General features: G+C 42.2%; 1 protein-coding gene across 6 annotated transcripts in view; it reads right to left on the bottom strand.

Annotated features, from left to right (window-relative positions):
- Positions 1-449: 449 nt before the first annotated feature.
- The window catches only part of DYRK1A (dual specificity tyrosine phosphorylation regulated kinase 1A), a 149665-nt gene continuing 130778 nt past the window's right edge, over positions 450-19336 (bottom strand). For all 6 annotated transcript variants that reach the window (XM_030329043.1, XM_030329045.1, XM_030329044.1 and 3 more), the window contains 4 exons: positions 18873-19013; positions 9621-9927; positions 8777-8901; positions 450-3794 (listed from right to left, as the gene is read on the bottom strand). In XM_030329043.1, coding sequence (XP_030184903.1) covers positions 3174-3794; positions 8777-8901; positions 9621-9927; positions 18873-19013 — 1194 coding nt within the window. In that variant the 3' untranslated portion in view covers positions 450-3173. The remainder of the gene's footprint in view (positions 3795-8776; positions 8902-9620; positions 9928-18872; positions 19014-19336) is intronic.

The following is a 19336-nucleotide window of genomic DNA, read 5'->3' as shown; positions in this document are numbered from 1 at the left end:
ACTGTGGCAGGAGTTCCAGACTCCACACAACAAAGTCCCTGATTCGCCCCCCCACGTGGATCTGGGGAAGGAGGGACGAGATGACGTGTATTTCCTCTGGTTTCCCAGAAGGTCCAAACCTATTAAAAGAAAAACCACTGAACCCTCACATCCATTCTAAAAACTACAAGCTATTAGCACTCTGAATAGGAGAGAAACTGAATATAGTAATCACTCATATAAAGAAATGATTTTGAAAATCAAAATGATCAAAACCAAAACCTCCAGTTTTCACTTTCCGGGATTTGGGAAGCCTAGGTCCACGCCACTACCATTTCCTTCTTACACATTTGACCAAACTTATACTCAGTATACCTACCAGACCCATTACCTGGACCAGGTTAATTGCATAGGAAGATTTTTTTACTATGTTTACATCTTTCTTAGTTTTAAAAAAGCATAGTAAAGAGTCTGAGGACAAATTATTCAACTGTTTATCATACATAAGACCGCATGACTATGATACAAAGGGGGGTTCTTTTTCATTTAACGTTACAATATACACAGCAAGTCCGGACCAGATCTTACAATCTGCACACAGGTATTTAACCTTTTCCATGCTGTTTATGTTTTACAATGCACAGAAGTCCTGTAACCAAACCGTGTAGTAAAGCACACAAAACTGGACTGTAACATAACACAGTATGCAGAAGCATTGGATTTTATGATTTCCTTTATGTAAATAGCGGTTTAAAAACTGCTTTCGTTTTTGGTGCTTGCTAAGATGTGGCAACCAGCACAGAAAAAAATGACCTGACCCATATAACATCTTCCCCTTATAGTCCTAAACAGCAGTAACTACTGATTCCTTTTGATATTGCTATACTCAAGATGATATCCTTTTATTCACTGTAAACTTTTATGAACTACCAAGTTCAAAAATCATCCACAGGCTTGACATTTAATTACAAAATAAATATGGATTTCCTGATTAACAACAAAAAAATTTTGTGGATTATAAAAACGGTATTTCCAAGTTTCCATTCACATTCACATAGTTTTAAGCCTTTCTTTTTGTCACTGTTTACATATAAAAACCTGCTTTTTGTTCAGAAAAAATTGACCTCGTCAGCCACATGGAATTGACCAATAAAAAGTAATGTGGTGTTCTGCTGAGTTGTTTTGAACAGGGTTATCGGCAGAGGTAGATTACTGCTTCTTTCCTAGGCTTCTTTTGATCCTGGACAGATAAATTACTTATCTTCATTCTCCCAATTCAACCGCTCAAAAGTATAACACCCTAAAATTGGTCAATTTAAAATGGGAACACAAATTTAGCAACTGCCAGACTGTGTTACATTAAGGCAGCATAATCTCAAAACTAGGCACCTGTTAAACACCAGCCTGTTCACTTCAGGTCACGCATGAGAGTTTTGCTTTACTCGTGCTCATATTTTGGACCTGTTGGTGCAATCAAGGTCTTGCTTTCAAGTTTACAAGTAGGTTAATCAGGAATACAAGAATCGACTGCTGGTTCCATAGCTTCTGGATCCAGTGTCCCTTTACCTTCAGAAGCCTGAACACATTTAGAATGTAACAGATGCTGTCATCTTGAATTAGATGTCAATCGATTATGTTCAGAACACAGATTGCTGTAGATGTATTGGCTATGGATTCAACAACAGTTCCAGTTTTGTTTAAGCAATAGTACAGCCATAATTTTCAACTGACATTTAAAAATGGTCTAGTTACACCTTGTGTCAAAGTGCAGGACTGCTACATTATTGGTTACAGACATCTATGTGCTATAAAAACAGCTTTGGTACAATAAATTATCAAAAAAGAAAATAAATTTTTGTAAAATTCACAGCATAATTGTGAGGCAAAAAAGCAGTCACATAAAATTCTGCATTTTTTAAAAATGTTCAGGATGAACAGAAGACATCTTTGTGCAGAAGAAATGGTGGAGATACCACGTGCCGAGAAAAAAAGCAAAAACGAAACAAAAAAAAACAAAAACAAAAAAAACAAAAAAAGTAAAAAGCAGGAAGGGACACAGCTGTAGCTATTTCCATCAAAGCAAACCACTACTTCTGTGACCTTCAACCAATAAGGAAGTCAACTTTATGACACACGCAAAGTGACCTTGCAATACCTTACAATTAGTGGGTCACAAAAGTCTATTTTAAAAGAAAGGCCTCTTGAATTACCCATTCTCTGTGTTTTCAGCATTAAGGACTGTCTGCAAAAGCATGTCCAAAAGTGATTGCATCTGAAATGGTAGGCTCTTCTAATTTCGAGTCCAAATCCATAAGGCCAAAGGTTATCCCAAAGACCACCACTCAGACCTCCCCAGGACTGGCCACGACTGACCCGTTGATCGCTTCTCAGTGCACCTCGGTTAGGAGACCAGTCACGTTCCATTACTATCTACCGTGGCCTCTCCAACAGGAGACCCACGGGATCCCATGTAATTGCTGCTTTGCTCCTCAGTAGGTTCAGACAGGAGAGTTCTGATCCCCGCCACTTAGCATGCTCACTGTGCCTTACAAACAAACTCCAAAACAACCGTCCCTTCCATACAGCTGAAGGTGATGTTTGTGTCAGCTGGAGGTCCCTCTTCCTTACAGTACTGCGTTTCCGTGCCCAAGTGTGTTTAGAGGACTTAAAAACCCAAATTTCCCACCCCCCACCCAAAACAAAACAAACGGGGGGGGGGGGGGAGGGGGGTAAAGGGAGGAAAAAGGAAAAAAACAAAAAGGAAAAAAAACACCCTCGTGGGGCCCTTTATGCAAATTATGTGCAGTGCCTTTTTATTTTAAAATTAGTTGGCAAATGACCAAGACCAACATCTGAACATTAACTTCTGTGGAACAGAAAAGACAAAAAAAACCCACTACGGCTGGGGTGTGGCAAGTTAAAATGGGGGAGGCGAAAAGAGGACACCTCTGCGCTCTCCGTGACGACGGGTTTGTGGACATGGCTCTTTGAAAAACTTCATTGTCCCTTTGCAATCTTTTCAAGTTAAAAAAAAAAAAAAAAAAAAGAAAGAAAAAAAAAAGTCAGCTTTGCCCTCTTGTAGCGGTTCAGTGTGTTAATCTCCTTCTGATGCAAGCAGCTTTGCACTTTGTTTTTTGGAAAAAAACACCACTTCTATAAAAACACACAAGAAACAAACTCAAGTTTCAATTTAGTCACGAGCTAGCTACAGAACTCTGTTGCACACAAACTCCTGTCATGGGGGACTCTTCTCTGTCAGCTCCTTGCCTCATCGTCAGATGTCCCTCAGTCATGTAATGTGTAGAACCTGTATTAGCAGAAAATTGGTACGCTGAATGTCCAGCTAGGCCAGTCTCTTGGCGGGGATTGGAGTAGACGGTCAAATTAACGTCCATAGCTCCATTCTGTCCAAAGTCCAAGGTGTTAGCAGCCACCGGGCGATTCTGGTAGGCCTGGTTGCCTTGATTACCGGTAGAGGAGGAGGACGTAGAGGAAGAAGTAGTTGAGGAAGACAGGGATGTCATGGAGTGGTGACTATGGCCAACCTCCATAGAATCCTGGGTAGAGGAGCTATTCGTTGGAGAATTGTAGACCCTTGGCCTGGTCCGGTTACCCAAGGCTTGTTGTCCGTGGTGGTGGTGGTGGTGGTGGTGGTGGTGATGGTGATGGGAACTATTTCCATGGTGATGATGCAATGCATTCTGTTGAGGGGCTACATGAAAGGTTGTTTCTTGAACGGGATGAGTTTCAACAGTAACCTGTGTAGGAGCTTCAGTGCCTGACCAACCAAGGGGAGCAGGAAATTGTTGACGCACCTGTAAGAAGATTTTCGAAGCATTTATTCAGAGTACTGTTTCCAAGCTTTACTTAATCTTCAATCGAAAGCTAGGACACCAGCATTTATGTTAATCAGACAGAGGGGATTTTTGAAACTTTTAATGTGTCAGTTCTAGAACACAAAATCCCGGGCCGCCTAGGTGGCTCAGTAGGTTGAGCATCCGACTTTGGCTCAGGTCATGATCTCACCGTTTGTGAGTTCGAGCCCCGCCTCGGGATCTGTGCTGACAGCTCGGAGCCTGGAGCCTGCTTGGGATTCTGGGTCTCCCCCCTTCTCTCTCTGCCCCTTCCCCGCTCACACTCTGTCTGTCTGTCTCTCTCTCTCTCTCTCTCTCTCAAAATTAAACATTAAAAACAAAAAAATTAGAACGCAAAATTCCAAGTGATGTTTGAGTGAACCAGTATTTTACTGTGAAAGCTGCAATTTTTAGCAAGCTATACCCATAAACAGGCTCATGTATTTCACTGGCCACTTTCTTTCCTGGGATGCATTGTTTAGGCCAGGGATCGGCAAACTTTTTCTGGAAAGGATCAGATAATAAACATTCCTGACAGGTTCAAAATGAATTCCTGGCTTTCCCGTAAAGCCCCTCTTCTCTCCATCTTTCCCGTTTCAGTAAGAGCACTCTTTTCATCAGCGGCTCAGTAACTCCTGCATCCACACCATCAGCAAGTACCACGGAGCGTGCCTTCGAAACGGCTCCAGCCTGGCTGCTTCCCTGGTCTCCACCACCATCCCTTCTCCCAGGCTCCTACCGTCCACCGCTCACCCACACTGCACAACCGCCTCCTAAATCAGCTCCCAGCTTCCATCCTTGTGCCTTTGTTCCAATCCATTCTTCATAACAAGAAAAATCTTCTCAAAACACAAATCCAATCACTTTCCTATTTAAATTCAAATCCTTTAATGATTTCTCCGTGCACTTATTAGAAAAACAAAATAATGCAAAATCCATAGGTGGTCTGCCTCGGGGGCCACCGTTCGTCTCGACAACCTTGTCCTCCAGCCATCCTTCCTCTTGCTACCTGGGCTCCAACACCGGGTCCTCCTCCTATTCCTCCACCCGGGAGTCGTATCTTTCCAACGTCTCAGGGCATCTGTGCCTACTGTTCCTTCCTGCCTAAAATGCTCTGACTTCTAATTTCTGCTCGGGTGCTTCCTTCCCATTTTGGTTCGAGTCTTCTCTGACCACTCTGGCTAACACTGCCTCCACTCCTGTGGCAGCAGCTACCAGCTGTCCACATGGCGGCACTACACTTCCCAGCCTCCCCCGTCCTCAGGTATGGCCACGGGACTGAGTTCTAGTCCGTGCAACACGAATGAACGTTTTGATGTTTTTATGTCATGGCCGGACCTGGCCCACCAACACCTCCCACATCCCGCCTGGTGGATGCCAGCAGACAGCCAGGCCCTAAGGGCCGGAGTTATTCGCCCAGGACACGGGAGACAGCCATGCCACTGACCTGAAAGCCCTCCCGGGACCGCTACCCAAAAAAGAGACTTCATACTCCCTTTGGCTACCATATTTTGTGGGGTCTATCATCAGCCTGGCTTACTCAAATCCTCATGCATCCCACCCAACAAATTGCCATCCTAGATCACATCCTGATACCTTTTATCAGCAGTACTTGCAATTTCTATTAATTTGACTCATTTTGTTTATCTACTCTGTCCTTACGAGCTGGAAAATATGTCTTTTACCAGGAGCTGACATAAAGCGTTTCTTTCTCAGCGGAAGTGGTCTGGAGAGTCAAACTTTAAGACACACCACTGAAAACAATCCAGTAGAAAAAGAGGCAGAAAGTTCTCAGAAAATACTGACGGCTCTTAAACTACAACACTACTCAAATTCATGTATAAATAGAAAATAAGCAGGGTTGCCTGGGTGGCTCAACTGGTTAGACATTGGACTCTTGATTTCGGCTCAGGTCATGATCTGACGATTTGTGGGATCAAGCCCCGCATCGGGCTCTGCACTGACAGTGTGGAGCCTGCTTGGGATTCTCATTCTCTCTCTCTCTCTCTCTCTCTCTCTCTCTCTCTGTCTCTCTCTCTCCTCTCTGTCTCTTCCATAAAAAGTAAATAAACTTAAAAAAAATTTTTTTAAAGAAAAAAGAAAAACAAATAAGCAAAATAAAAATATCTTCTGTCCAATACCATTTTTCATTTCAGACTGATCAAAGGTGATCACCACCCCCCCCCCGATTGTTTCTCCAAAGTCTTACTGGTGGAAGGCTAAACTGGCAAAACTAAATGGAGAGCAACTGACAGCAATTATAAAACTTACAGATCACATCACTCTCTGACCTGCGATTTCACATTTAGGGGTTCCTATCACAGGTATACTTAATGTGTATGAGTGATAGGTCTGTGGCATTCTACCATCATCTGTAATAGTAAAAAAGACTGGAAATTAACAGGGGAAATGACTTACGGAATATCTAAACACGGGAGTATCATGTGAAGAAGAAGGAAGAAAAAGTTCTCCAGGTACTGATGTAGAAAGAGCTCCAAATATATATTAAAAATACACATAAAACATATAACGACCCCCCCAAAAAACAAGCAAAAAAACAAACTCAAAACATCAACTTGTGCATGGCACGCTATCGTTTGTGAACAAAGATTAGGAATCTATATCTGTATGTGGATATGCATACAATATCTCAAAAAGGATACAAAAACCAATAGCGACATTTAAGTGAAGGTCTGAAGTGTAAGTGGCAGTGACCAAAGCCGAGAGAGGGGAAAAGTGTTCCAGGCTGAGCACAGAACATGTGAGAAACAAGAAAGAACGTGGTATATTCCAAAAAAATGACAAAAATCCAGTAAGACCAGAGCAAATAAAGAGGAGAAAGAATGCCCTGAAAAGGACCAGACCGTGGCAATCACTGAGACCTTCGCAGGAAGTCTAAATTCCCTTTTAAGTACAAAGGAAAAGCCAAACACCGGTTTAAAGTAGGGAAAAGCCGCACCAGACTGCTTTACTGAATGTTCATGTGCCTGCAGAGAAGAAAATGGCGTTGACTGCTGAATGGAGTTAGATGCTGGAAGACCAGGTTAGAACATTCTTTATAGTAAGGCGGGCTGGAGACGGTTGTAGCAATGGGATGAAGTGAAGAAAATAAAAGCACATTTAGGATATTCAGAATTCACACAATTTACTACTTGATTCAACTGTGGGATGAGGGAAAAGACGAGTCAAGGATCAGCTCCCCAACCTAACCCCCAGGTGTAAGGCTTGAACAAATGGGTGAATCTAGGGCCATCTGTACGAGGAACACAGAAGAGAAACAGAGGCCCAGGGCTCAGGAGCGAGGTCCAGATCAGAAATGAAGCTGGAGGAGGGACCTGTGCCGAGACGGTACTGAGGCATCGGACAGGGTGGGCGAGGTCAACCGGCAAGTGGGCAAGCCTCGGGAACATCCGTGTCTACAGGGTGGGCAGAAGAGAATCCAGAAAAAGAGACAGGGAAGGAAAGGCCAGACCAGTGAGGGAAACTCAGGGGGCATCCTGTCAAGGGAAAAAGAGGGAAAGTGCTTCAAAGGGCAGGGAGGAGCCAAAATTGTCCACGCGGGTGAGGAACAAAAAAAGACAAGCCTCTGAATGCCCGGCACCGGCCTCCTCGGTGGCGGCCGCAGGTGACACTTGCAGCAACGGTGTCCCCCACCGGAGCAGACCGAGGAACTCTTCACGGGCCCAACACGGCCACCACAGGCTAGCACGACACAGGGCCAAACAGACACCAGACAGACACGGGCCAGGAGGAGGGCTGGCTCCAGCTGGGAGAGACCTGGGGGGATCAGATGCTGACAGAAGAGAATCAAGCAGACCCAGGAGCCAGAGGCTGAGCAAGAGGTCAGTTTCTAAAAGGAGTAGAAGGGGCATTGGAAACAGTGCCTACAGAGAACGGGGGAGACACGAGGTGATGGTGCCTACAGAGAACGGGGCAGACACCAAGAATGGCGAGCCCGCCCAGAGGCTGGGCACTAGGAACTGGCAACGGCACCGACCATGTCAGCTTGCTGCTTGTGGTCTTCTCCCGCAGCGCCCAGCAGCCCCAGCCACGAGAATGGGGCGTGATATTCAGCAACCTGTCCTGACTTCGCTTTTACCAAATGATACGCCGGCCCCTCGTCACACAGCACCGTGACACAGTGCCCAGTGAGTTAGTATTTTACAAAGAGTATTTCATAAATATTTTTACTACCAACATCTGCTTCATCCCATTAAAAATACCCGATTACAGACTCTTCTTTAACACATTTCAAAAACAAACGAGGGGGGCCTGCATGGCTGTCGGTTGAGCGCCCAACTTCGGTTCAGGTCACGATCTCACCGTCCGTGAGTTCGAGCCCCATGTCGGGCTCTATGCTGACAGCTCGGAGCCTGGAGCCTGCTTCAGTGTCCTGTGTCTCCCTCGCTCTCTGCCCCTCCCCGCCTCAGTCTCTGTCTCTCAACAGTAAATAGATATTAAAAACAAAAGCAAAAGCAAAAAAAACCCCAAATAACCCCAAAACAACATGGAGGTGAGAGACCACAAACGGATTCGGAATCAAGGACCATTAGCGACCGAAGATCACAGGAAGCGGTCGGAGCACAGTAATGAAGAGCACAAGCCAGGGAAAGTTACTGGACCCATCAAGGGTCAGTTCCCAAAGGTAAAAGGGAAACTCGAACAGTGTAAGGCTCCAAGTGCTACTGTCGTAAATGAGATAAACACAGCGAATGACACCTGGAACAGTGGCTGGTATGCACCCAAGAAACGTTAGCTGCTTCTACATAGCGAGGGAGAAAACTGCAAAGACGTGCTGCCTTAGTTACGGACAGGGCACAATTCCCTACACACGTGGAAGCTGCTGAGACCCCGTGGGGTAAACGACACGACCATCGGAAATGCGCTCGGCGCCCACCGCGGCCGGCTGCTGCGGGGCCGGGCCTCCACGGCGGGGAGCTCACCTGGGGACTGTGAGTCTCACAGTCCATGGCCTGGACGGCAGCTGTGAAGTGCCCGCCGCTGTGCCGGTGCTGGTGCGTCGGGTCTGACCTGGCTCTCCCACTGTTGCTCGTCCCCGACGATCCACCTTCGGGATCACAACACAGTACTTGTAAGTCTGAAGTTAACTTTGCTCAAGTATGTATTCCAACACTCACTTAACACCGGAGGTACGGCACGCACAAAAAGCTGTGTGAACCTCAAAGCGTATCAGGAAGTCATCCAATTCTCTAAGTTCTTTCACACCGACCAGTGAACTAATACACGACAGTCTGGTTTGGGTTAAGTTAGGGGAAAGTTCAAGCACGTGAACGAAGTATTTCTACTTAAGAAACCAAAGGAAAACTTTGGCTAAGAGGGGCGCCCGTGGGGCTCAGTCGGTGGAGCGCCCAACTTCGGCTCAGGTCATGATCTCGCAGTCTGTGGGTTCGAGCCCCGTGTCGGGCTCTGTGCGGACAGCTCAGAGCCTGGAGCCCGCTTCGGATTCTGTCTCCCTTTCTCTCTGCCCCTCCCCTGCTCATGCTCTGTCTCAAAAATAAATACAAACATTAAAAAAAAAAAAATTTTTAAAAAAAAAAAAGAAAGAAAGGGTTTCGTTTCCAACTGCCAAGCAGAATTTATCACGGGTAATTAAGTATCAGAGCTTGGGGACAGGTGAAATGTTTTACTAACTACAAAGGGTAGATTTAGGTAAAACAATTCCTCCCTATCCCCACAACCAATTCTTCAAAGACTTTACAGTAACCCCCACCTTGGAACAAAAATAAGAAACGCTTCCAGGCCTCCCCGAGTATCAGAAGGACCGACCTGAGCTGGAGGACGTGCTGGAGGTGGTTCCGGAGGACTGCGACTGCTCCATCGCGGGACTCGTGGACACGCTGTTACTTGTGTTTGTACCTTCGTCAGCTGTCTTCTTGAAAAAACTGTGCTGCAGGGCATAGTAAGGTTGAATTCGAGTTTTGGGGTCATAATCAAGCATCCTTAAAATGAGGTCTTTGAACTTCAAGTAGTCAGCCACGGTATGACCCGATTCCCCAGCACGACGCCCACCAGGTCCTCCTGTTTCTACTCCGAGAATATTATGAAGTTTACGGGTTCCTGGTGGTTTATACTCCTGAAGAGAAGAAAGATAAAAAAAAAAAAAAAAGCTTTCTCTAAATGTGATGGAGTATGTAAAAGCCTGCATAACTTCAAATATGCTTAAATACGTTATATATTGAGACCTTTATTAAAAAGAACGCTTTAGGGGCGCCTGGGTGGCGCAGTCGGTTAAGCGTCCGACTTCGGCCAGGTCACGATCTCGCGGTCCGTGAGTTCGAGCCCCGCGTCGGGCTCTGGGCTGATGGCTCGGAGCCTGGAGCCTGTTTCCGATTCTGTGTCTCCCTCTCTCTCTGCCCCTCCCCCGTTCATGCTCTGTCTCTCTCTGTCCCAAAAATAAAATAAAAACGTTGAAAAAAAAAAATTAAAAAAAAAAAAAAAAAGAACGCTTTATACTCAGATTCTCTGGATTTTCACACATTACTATTCCAAATGCGCTTGTTGTTGGAGAAACTCAAAATAATTTCAAGACCAAAAATGACTATAAAGACCATGTAGCCCAGGGGTCAGCAAACAAAGGCCTAGCCTGGGCTGTTTTTCTATAGCTTCAGCTATGAATGGGTTTTATATTTTTAAAGGTTGTAAAAACAAACAAACACAACCACATAATATGCAATAGAAGCCCACAAAAGCCTTAAGCTTTTACCTTCTGGTGCGACCGCTGCTCCGGCCCAGTGGTCTGAATCGCTTTTCTGCCTGATACACATGACCTTGGATGCACTTCCTTTCCTAACAGTGGCTCTCCAAAGCTGTGGTAATCACTCCAAGTGAAGATTCACTGGTTTAACCCTACACGCTCGGATTTACCGTTCTCATTTCGTTTATTTATTTATTTATTTTAATTTTTTTTTTTTAACGTTTTATTTATTTTTGAGACAGAGAGAGATAGAGCATGAACGGGGGAGGGGCAGAGAGAGGGGGAGACACAGAATGGAAGCAGGCTCCAGGCTCTGAGCCATCAGCCCAGAGCCCGACGCGGGGCTCGAACTCACGGACCGCGAGATCGTGACTTGAGCTGAAGTCGGACGCCCAACCGACTGAGCCACCCAGGCGCCCCTCGTTTATTTTTTTAAGTAATCTCTACACCCAGTGTGGGGCTGAACTCATGACCCCAAGACCAAGAGTTGCATGGTCTTCAAGCTGGGCCGGCCAGGCGCTCCCCCACCACTTTCATATTTAGATAAAGAAATTAAAAGCATTTAGAATATGCTGAGTAATAAATTAACACGTGTTGAGATTTTTCTGAAAACTCCTTTTTTAATAGATGGTGGTAGAACCCTTAAGACGCTTATGAATATTGAATTTATTCAGAATGGCATCACCGATTTTTGCTTCTAGTGACAATGCAGAAATTCGTAAGAGACCACAGCTCTCCCTCTGAAAGCAAATACAAGCCAGCAGGTAGGCCACAAAATCATTCCATTTAAAAAACCCATCTGAGTGCCAAGAACTAAACAAATCAGGGTTGACTGAGTTCCAGAAAATGAGAAGCCCTTTCTAGGAGAGAAGAGACCTAAGGTGAGGGAAGGAGCAAATGCCAGAGATGTGGGTAAGAAGAATCCAGCCCAACTCTGAACCAACTCCTGGCAGTGTGGATGGGCCAAAGGCAGAGGGCAGGCGGAGAGCCCAGACATGAGCCCCCAGGGAACTGAGCAGCAGGACGGACAGACTGCCTGGGGCAGCAGGGCTGCAGAGAGAGCACTCAGGTCTCCACAGACACTGCTTAAAACCTAGGAAGACAGTGGAGAACAGAATCTAGGTGGAGCGAGCAAACAAACAAAGGAAGGCCCAGATTCAGCTCAGCTACAAAGGAGATGGACTGAGTCCCATATGACGGAGTAAGAGGTGCATCTCTTTCTGGAGGGAGGGTTTGCTTCCATCACAACTGTTCTCAGATACAAAGTCCAGCGTGCATTTAAAAAACTACAGACACAAGAAATTTTAAAAAGATGGGTCCATAATCAAAGTGAAAAAATTAGTCAGAAGATCCACATAAGTAAACCACCCAGATGCTGAAACTGGCAGGCCGGCATTACAAATAACCATGATAAACAAATAGGTAAAAGAATTTAGTTCAAAAGGTGCACATGTGTGAATAGATGGGGGGTTACAGAAGACCAAATGAAACCTTTCCCTGAAAGGTAAGTGGAAATGCGGAAATGTTAGAACTAAAATATGCAATATCAGAAATCAAGAATTCACGTAATGGTTTTAACAGCAGACTGGACTCAGCAGAAGGAAAAAAAAATCAGTGAATCAGAAGACAGAGCAAAGGAATTATCCAAACTACAACAAAAGAGAAAACAGCATGAACAAACTGGAGACCTCTGAGATCATGCTGAGCCTGTCACACACATTTCAGTAGAGAACTAGAAGGAGAAGAAAGACTGAAGCAACAGATACTGGAAAAGATACAGTCTTAGGAAAAACTGACGAAAGCGATCAATACAAAGAAAGCTATACCTGGAGACATTAAGAGTCAAATTACTGAATAACTGAACAAAAACAGAAAACATTAAAATCAGCCAGAAGGAAGGGGGAAAGGGAGAAACATTACATATAGGGAAGGACACTTAGAAAAGCCACTGGCTTCTCTTTAGAAACAACGTGATACACAAAGCAATGTTATAACCTCTTTTCTCTTTTGCTGAAATGTCAACCTAGAATTCTACATCCATGGAAATGTCCATTATCTTCCTTAAGAAAGTAAATAAAGATATTTTCAGATAAACAACTGCTGAGAGACACCATCAGCAAAAGTTATTCCCTACAAAATAAAAAAGTCAGACGAAGTTCTTCAGGCCGGAAGCCAAGAAGGGTGGGAAGGAATCAAGAACATACATAGGTAAACAGAAAAGACCTTTTTAGTATCTTTATTTGGTGTGTGTTTCAAAATTTCTTTAAAAGTCCCTTTTTATTTAAGCAGTCGGCGTGTCTGCTGTGAGGGTTATAACATATGCAGAAGTGACGTATGATGCCACGTGCACAAGAGGTAGACAGTTAGACAAAAGGGCATGCTTGATCGAGTGGTGTTACGTGAACGTCAACTGATGCATTAAGGGTACATATAACACTAAAAATTACACACAGGGTAAGAGCTAAAGGGTCAAGAGAGGAGATGAAATAAAATACCAGAACACCAGAAAGTACTCCACTGACCCAAAAGAAGGCAGGAAAGAAGGAATGGGGGAAAAAGGTGAGACAGAGAACAAACATAACAGTTAAAACCTAAACTTCCGAATAACTAAATGGGTTAAAAACTGAACGTGAAAAAAAGAGACTATCTGACTGGATTAAAAGGCTTGACAACTAAATGTTGCATACAAAAGCCGTATTTCATATATAAATACAGACAGATTTGACGTTAAAGGGCACAAAAAGTACAGACTATGAAAATGTTACGAATAAGAAGGTTGGTACAGATAGTGTAATACCAGACAAGTCTGACTTAACAATTAGAAATATTACTAGAGATAAAAAGAGACATTTCATCATAATGAAAAAGTCAATTTATCACAGTCACAACAATACTAAATGGGTACACACCTACTAAGAGAGCTTTGAAACACATAAAGCAACGAAAGGGAGATTAAGACAAATCCAGAATTATCACTAAAGGTTAACATTCCCCTCTGTCATTGATAAAACAAATATCCACAGGCAGACACATGTACACACACATATAAAATAAGGATGTAAAAGATATGGAAAAAAAAAAAAATCGAACAACCTGACCTATACTGACATCGGTAGACCACTACACCAAACAACTGTATAAAATGCAATTCTTTGCAACGGCACACAGGACATTCACAAGGTGAGATTACCTGCTATATTCTAAAACAAGTCTCAATGAATTTCATTTAAAGGAGTGAAATCATGTTTTCTGACCCATGATGCTATTGAATTAGAAATCAGCTAACAATAAGATACCTAGAAAATCCTCAAATATTTTGAAATTATACAACAACATTCTAAATAACAATGAGTAAAAAGAAATCACAAGGGAAATTAGAAATGTTTCAAAATCAATGAGACTTAAAATATATCAAAAGTTGCTGCATGCAGCTAAAGCAATAATAGTTAGAGGGACATTTATACCATTAAATGCTATGAGAAGAAAGTTTTAAATGAATGATCTAAGGTTCCACCTTCAGAAGCTAGAAAAAGCAAATTTAGCCTAAAGTAAGGAGAAGAAAAAGAAATAACAGAGAAAAGCACCAGTGAAATAGAAACAAGACGAAGCAACAGTAAAAACAAAACAAAAGACTGGTTGTTTGAAAAGACTGGCAAATTTCACAACCACTAGCAACAGTAATGGGAGAAAGGAGAAAACAGGAATGACCAATATTAGGAATACAAGAGAGACTGTATCACTACAGATCCTCTAGAAACTACAAAGATAATAATGAAATATTAGGGGTCATTTTATGCTGACAAAGCCAACAACTTAGATGAGGACAAGTTGCTTGAAATCCATACCTACCAAAATGGACTCAAAAAAGAAACTCCAAATAGCCACATATTTACCAAAAAAATGTGAGCTACAATTAATAACCTTCTAACAAAGAACATCTCCAGTCCTGATAGCTTCATCGATGAACTCTATTAAACATTTACAAAAGAAATAATGCCAATCTTATACAAACTCTTTCAGAAAAATCAAGAAAGAATACTTCCCCAATAGTTTTATGAGACCAGCAGAATCCTGGGATCAAAACCTAATGAAGGCATTATATTAAAATTTTAGACAAATATTCCTAACAATGTAGACTAGCAAACTGAACCCAGCAATATGTAGGAAGTGTGGTTTATCATAGGTTGAGCTTAATACTCTAAGAGTTATTGATGTATTTTACCACGTAACAGGGAAAAAAACCATATGATCATCTCTACGGGTGCAGAAAGCATGTGACAACATTCAAAACCCACTCATGATTTAGAAAAACAAACAAGCAAGACACTTCCCTAAAAACACAGGAAACTACTCCTTCAACCCGACAGAGCTACAAGACACATACACAACGAGCACCATACTTAAATAGGTATGCTTTCCCACAAGATTGAGAACACGGGGAGATGTCCGTTCTCACCAAAACTACTCAATATATGGAGGTCCTAGTCAGTATGATAAAACAAGAAAAATAAATAAAGGCATACAGATTGAAAGAATAAAACTGTTCATTTGTGGAGGATGTGAGTAAGTAGAAAGCCCTACAGAATCTAAAAACAAATAAAAAACTAGAACAAATAGGTAAATGTAGCACGATCTTAGGATACGAGTTAATATACAAACTCAATTCTATTTCCACATATTTTCAATGAGAAAGTAGGAAACGATACTTTAAAAATGACATTTTAATGACATTTAACGATACTTTAAAAATTGTATCAAAAAATCAGAAATTAAATAAAATGAACTAAAAATATGTGTGAAATTTCTGCACTAAACCCTACAAAATGTTGTTGAGAAGAATGAAAGACTAAATAAATGGATAAACCATGATCACAGACTGAAGACACAATACTGTTAAGATGTCCATTCTCCTGGATGGACCCTTAATGCAATCCAAACAGAAACTCCAGCAAGATTTTTTTTTTTTTTTTTTTTTTTTTTTTACAGACTTATAAGCTGATTCTAAAATCTCTACATAAATAAAAAGGACCTGGGGAACAGGGAGGGGAAAAAAAAAAAACTGAAACGGAAGAAAAGATGCTGGTGAATTTACACTACCCGCACTGGGGACTTCCCACACGGTACGGAACCAGCACTGTCGTACCGGTTCAAGGACTGATAAAGCAATGTAACAGAACAGGGTGCAAATACAAGCCCGCACAAAAAAGAACAGTAACTGAATAAAAGCACCCAGATTGACGGGGAAAGGCAAGTATCCAACAAACGATGCTGTAACTCTAAGGCAGGCATCTGGGGGTGTGAACATCAACTCCTACACCTCATTCCATCCTTGAAACTTAATTCGAGATGAACCCCAGGACTAACCATAAAAGCTAGGATCAAAAAATCTTTTAAAAGAAAGCACAGAATACCCTCACAAACTTGAGGAAAGCAAAGATTTCTTCAGATACAAAGCCTTCACTAAAAAAAGTTGACAAATTTGATTTCATTTGAAAATAGTAAAATTTCCCACTCATCAAAAAAACATCACTAAGAAAAGAAATAGTAAACTACAGTCCAGGGAAAAAATATGGACACATGTATGACGAAGCACTTATATTCATTATGTGTAAAACAAAAACAAAAAAAAACTCCAACTCAATTAAACAACTCAACAATAAATGAGTAAAAGACTGGAAAGACGGTCACAAAAAAAGCTCTACGAATGCTTAAAAAGCACATACCATTAGTCATGGGGAAATAAATGCAAATGAAACCGCTACGTACGTTCGCCCGTCAAAATGGCTAACTTCAGAAAGAGAGACCACGTCAAATGGGGAGGATGTCATACAACTAGAACCCTCATACTCAGTAGGGATGTAAAATGATGAAAAAATTTGGAGAACTGTATTTTCTCATGAAGATCAACACACATATACCCCATGACCTGGCAATTCTACCTCTAGGCAATGACCCTAGAGAAATGACAACACATGTGTACAAAAGATTTATGCAATAATGTTCCCAGAGCCCTTATTCATAATAGTTCCAAACTGGAAACAACCCAAATGTCCACGGACAGGTACATACAGATAAACGACAACATTTTAATTCGATAGAATACTATGAAGCAGTAAAGTGAAATAACTGTTGACACACACAATAGGCATGAATTTCCAAAAATGATGTTTGTTAAAGTGAAGGAAACAAAACAGTAAATACTATAGGATTACATTCATATGAATTTTGCCTATGAACAGGCAAAAACTAACCTAGGACGAGAGAAATCAGAAAGTAGGGGTGGGATGACAAAGGGTCACAACAACATTCTGTTATCTTATTCTAGCTAGTGGTTATATTATTGTATCTAAACTATACTTCAACAAATCAGCATCTTAATTCTTCATCCACTTTCCCCACCAAAAACACATACACAGAGTATAGATATCATTACTAGGCAGCTAAAAGGGGCTCTTGACACATAGGTGAGAAATTACAAGTAAAAATAAAATCACTGAGAAAATAAACAGTACAAAGATACCCAACGACAGCACACGCAATGAGTTCATACTTATGGTTAAACTCCCGAGTGCAGCCTTCATAAAGTAATCATTTGGTTCTGGATTTGAGTTTTTAGTTGGTGAAAAATTTACCTATGTCCGAAGACAAATACTTATTTTATACTTTAAGTTTCTTAAATGAGTTGCTAATTGCAACTAAGGGAAATCTCATAAAACCTACAGTTAAGTAAGAGGTATTAAATACAGGTTAAGATACTTTCAATTTTAAGAAGGGAAAAGATTTATCTACTCTTTTCTGAAATGCACCCCCCTCATAATTTTGTTAAAAAGTAATTATAGCTCAGTTTGAGAGAAATGATAGGTTTCAGCCCATAGTAGCTTCACTGTGGTTTTATAAGGCAGAGATGTGCATGGGATGGGATGAATGTTTTCTTTAGAAAAAAAGAAAAAACTGGCAGAAAAAAAAAACAACAAAAAACAAAAAGATTCCAAATGGAGAAAGCAGTAGCCGCCTGTACTGCGGAGAGAGAAAACACGAAGGAGGTTTCATGCCCTCCAACTCTATTTCACATCGACTGGCTGGAGCTACCTTGAATGCTGGTGAAGCTAAGGATCCCCAGGCTGTGCTCTGGTTCAAGGGGAAAGGGGCCATGACTGAGAAGCTCGCTCCGTGGATAAAAGCAAAAGGATTCAGGATGCTTGTGTGGTGTTTGCCATCCCTTCCTTAGCGGGAGGAGGCTGACTGTGGCTGCCAGATATTGCCCTGCCTAGAGCTCAGAGAATAAGGCAGAGTGCAGTAAGTTACAACCAGGTATGGAAGATACAATTACGGATGTATTTTTAAATCTTCTAAAGAAAATCGTTTGGTATTAAAAGCCTACGTGAAGGTGAATTAAAGCCAAGAACCATCATCTTCAGTTCACTGGAAAGGACACCTGGTGGCAGCATCGCTAAAATGCAAGGGGCAAAATACAAAGTGGCGCGGAAATCGTCCTAAGTGGCAACAACGTGTTTAAACTACAACCCCAAGGTGTCTGGTGCAAAGATCACACACCATCGGGTATTGATACATCACGTTCATCTTACACCAGAGACAAACTAGATTACAAAACACATGATTATTTTCACATTTATATAAAACAAAAAGTAGATCAGGATGCGAAACTGCCATCGTTCACTCTGTTAAACTGACGCAGTCTAGCGATCTGAAACCAGAAGAAAATTACTACACCAACCTAACATTTTGAAAACCTTAATTGCAAGGGTTTTGGACTGACATCCCTGCCGTCCATGCCACCGAGCTAGGAACCAGAACTGCAATCTGCCGAAGGATTACGGAGTCGGTTGATATTCTTGCCACAAATCGCCCAAGTCAAAAATTCTTTTCTCCCGTCGGAACTAATTGTTTTGAAAAAGCCATTTACTGCAATCCTGACCTCTACTGCCCACAGCTGCAGTACTGTTTACTGTGACGTGGTTATATACACTCACTGTGACAGACAGAGGCTGAACTTTCGGATTCTACTGCTGAAATGAGGCACGGTGATTTGATCAGCTGTGTCACACGGCAGACATACGGTTTCCAACATGAAGCCTTAACTCTGCCCATTAAACACACACTCGTCCATACAGACAGTCCACGGCAAACTATACCCAACTTTTGAAGAAAGCAGACGCCTAGGTTATTAATGAAATTGTTAACGGAGACACGATTTCAAGTAAATACAAAGTGAGCTACCAACGGCTGCAATGAAATAAGTAACACAGGCTAAACAAATATATATGTAAAAATATAAATAAGTAAATCAAGTTTCCCTATTTTACCCGTTTTCCATCTTTGGTCTTCTTTAAGTTCCAAGTGCCATCTGGCAACTTCTCAAAGAACTTTCTTGCTTTTGGTGCTTGGTCAAGAATGTGAGCAGGTGGAATACTCAGAACTTCCACTATTTTATTCATCTGATCTACCTGTATTAAAAATAAAAACAAAAACGCCTGTAACTTCTACTGTAGTACATGCTGCTTCTCCTCACCAGTTCATTCGTTCATCCATAAATTTTATTTTCTTTTTAATTTTTTTTGTCACGTTTTATTCATTTTTGAGACAGAGAGAGAGCATGAACAGGGGAGGGTCAGAGAGAGAGGGAGACACAGAATCTGAAACAGGCTCCAGGCTCTGAGCTGTCAGCACAGAGCCCGACACGGGGCTCGAACCCACAGACCGTGAGATCATGACCTGAGCCAAAGTTGGATGCTCAACCGACTGAGCCACCCAGGCGCCCCTCATCCAT

Source organism: Lynx canadensis, chromosome C2 (assembly GCF_007474595.2).
Source record: "Lynx canadensis isolate LIC74 chromosome C2, mLynCan4.pri.v2, whole genome shotgun sequence".
Taxonomy (NCBI): Eukaryota; Metazoa; Chordata; class Mammalia; order Carnivora; family Felidae; genus Lynx; species Lynx canadensis.
This window is presented reverse-complemented; position numbering and strand designations above follow the sequence as displayed.